The 2,847-nt window shown below is 36.4% G+C and overlaps 1 protein-coding gene across 1 annotated transcript; it reads right to left on the bottom strand.

The window, feature by feature from the left end:
• Positions 1 to 390: 390 nt before the first annotated feature.
• Positions 391 to 2,619, bottom strand: LOC106477775 (inward rectifier potassium channel 2-like). Its single transcript, XM_013938302.2, has 2 exons — positions 1,828 to 2,619; positions 391 to 1,545 (listed from the first exon to the last, which is right to left on the bottom strand). Exon 1 carries the CDS (start codon positions 2,613 to 2,615, stop codon positions 1,848 to 1,850), a length of 768 nt encoding a protein of 255 aa, XP_013793756.1. The 5' UTR covers positions 2,616 to 2,619; the 3' UTR covers positions 391 to 1,545; positions 1,828 to 1,847.
• Positions 2,620 to 2,847: the final 228 nt, after the last annotated feature.

Raw genomic sequence — 2,847 nt, 5'->3', positions numbered from 1 at the left:
TTCCCCCCGGATGTTGCCAATAAAAGCCGACAGGTGTCTTGGTACAGACAGACAAGAATCATACCAGGCCGTCATAGAAGACGCCTAGTGTTGAAGAATGGAACTGCTAATGTCGCTAATAAGCACGTGTCCAAAAGACGGCAGCGCTACCTTCAGGATCTCTTTATAACACTAGTTGATATTCAGTGGAGATGGAACCTACTAGTGTTTGCAATGGGCTTCATCATTACCTGGTTAGGATTTGGCATCATCTGGTGGTTGATTAACTTTTCCCATGGAGACCTTGAACACTTGAATGATGAAAACTGGGAACCCTGCGTTTACAACATTAAATCTTTTACATCAGCGTTCCTATTTTCTATCGAAACTCAACACACCATAGGGTATAATGTGTTAGCTCTGGATAATACAGGAACCAAGCAATATAAGGATGCCAGATTTACACGATGTGTTATTATCTCTGGATAATACAGGAACCAAACAATATAAGGATGCCAGATTTACATGATGTGTTAGCTCTGGATTATACAGGAAACAAACAATATAAGGATGTCAAATTTAAATATTGTGTTAGCTCTGGATAATACAGGATCCAAGCAATGTAAGTATGCCAGATATACATGATGTGTTATCATCTCTGGATAATACAGGGACCAAGCAAGGTAAGGATTCCAAATTTACATGATGTGTTAGCGCTGGGTAATACAAGAACCAAGCAATATAACGATGCGGGATTTAAATGATGTATTAGATTTGGATAATACAGGATCCAAGCAAAATAAGGATGCCAAATTTACACGATGTGTTATTATCTCTGGCTAATACAGGTACCAAACGATATAAGGATGCCAGATTTACAAGATGTGTTAGCTCTGGATAATACAGGAAACAAGCAATGCAAGGATGCCGAATTTACATAATGTGTTAGCTCTGGATAATACAGTAACCAAGCAATATGATGTGTTATTATCTCTGGATAATACAGGAACCAACCAATATAAGGATGTCAGATATACATGATGTGTTATTATCTCTGGATAATATAGGAACCATGCAATATAAGGTTGCCAGATATACATGATGTGTTAGCTCTTGATAATACAGGAACCAAGCAATATAGATATGCCAGATTTATATGATGTGTTAGCTCTAGATAATACAGGGTTAATTATTTGTTTTAGTTTTGAAGAAAGAAGAACTGTTACAACTCTTTTCGTCTGTCAACTGATACAATATAAATGTTTTAATTAACATCAAAGGATGTGACTAGACCATCACTATATTGTGAAACCCTTTGCTTTCTATCATGTATTTTGGTCTAGCAAATTAAATATGTTGAGCCCAAACAAAATCTTGTTTATATTAAAATAATTTTAAATGTTCCATACAAAAATAGTTTGAAAACGTTCTCCACATTCATTGATCCTGTCTTCTGTACATTCAGCTTCTGCAGTCTATTGGTCATTAGAAAATTCACATAATGTATAAAAAAATCGAAAAACGTACTTATTTACGTCTCACCAATTAACGTCTTCTTGATGTAACCTGAAAATATAAAATATCATTAATTCACATAATGTTCGCATTAACTGTCATATAATGTTTATGATAGAGAAACAATTTTGAAATCACTGATTGTACATCTTGGAGAAAGACGTTTTAAAAGAAGAGCAAAAAACAGCCTTATATCTTGAAGGCGACCTCCCGCGGACAAGAGGGGAAATATGTAATTTCTCCTTTAAAAAAATAAGGACTTAGTATGAAGAATTCTGGTTTATAATGAATCAAACCTTACATGACACTTTTAGGTAAGACAAAATTACTTACCTACTGATTTTTCAAACCAATTATACCGAGCAGGTGGACCTGTTGTCTTTGCGCACATAAGTCATTTTCTCCTGTTTTTTTTCCTCCAAGTTATAGTTTCCATGATCCAGGCTGTAGGATTTTTGAAACCCATAAAAGTGTTGAGCACTACAAAGGGGAATCTTGACTTCATAGGTGTTGTTGAATTTTCCAAAGTCAACTAGAAAGTCGCTAGTGTCTTTTCTGTAAGTGAGTAGTTGTTCGAACCGGTGACCCCAAAGAATCTCGTTGGACAGAAAGGAGGTTCTTGCTTGGAAGGACTGATCAGTCGACTCTGAAATTCCCTCCAAGATAGCCACTATTTCAAATTTGTCCTTCAAAAAATCATCAGCTGACATGGTGTATAGTGGACTATCTTGATTGATCTCATGGACCACCACAACTGGCCACGACAGAAGAATGCTGTTGTTAGCACTGTGGTGTTGCACCTCTAGAATATAGCGGTAGTACGGAATGATCTCCCCTTCTGCTGTGATCTTTCTTTTTATTAAATGCAAGCTTACTTGAGCACCAATCATAGTTGATTTTCGCATGTAACCAACGCGGAACATCAAACAAAGTTTGCTATCATGAAGGCAAATGATGGCATTTCGACTGAACATGATGGTCTGTTGGCGCTTTTTTGGTCGAGAGAACTTGGCAAAGATCATGCCTACAATAAAACATTGAATTATAACTCCAATGATAGACTGCAGGCAAAGAATAAAGACAGCTTCTGAACATTCTTCACTGATATATCGGAAACCCATGTACATCTGGCAACCTTATATTGCTTGGTTCCTGTATTATCCAGAGATAATAACACATCATGTATATCTGGCATCCTTATATTGGTTGGTTTTTGTATTATGAAGAGATAATAACACATCATGTATATCTGGCATCCTTATATTGCTTGGTTACTGTATTACCCAGAGCAAACATAATGTAAATCTGGCATCCTTATATTGCTTGGTTCCTGTATTATCCAGAGCTAACACA

Source organism: Limulus polyphemus, unplaced genomic scaffold (assembly GCF_000517525.1).
Source record: "Limulus polyphemus unplaced genomic scaffold, Limulus_polyphemus-2.1.2 Scaffold78597, whole genome shotgun sequence".
NCBI classification, from domain to species: domain Eukaryota; kingdom Metazoa; phylum Arthropoda; class Merostomata; order Xiphosura; family Limulidae; genus Limulus; species Limulus polyphemus.
This window is presented reverse-complemented; position numbering and strand designations above follow the sequence as displayed.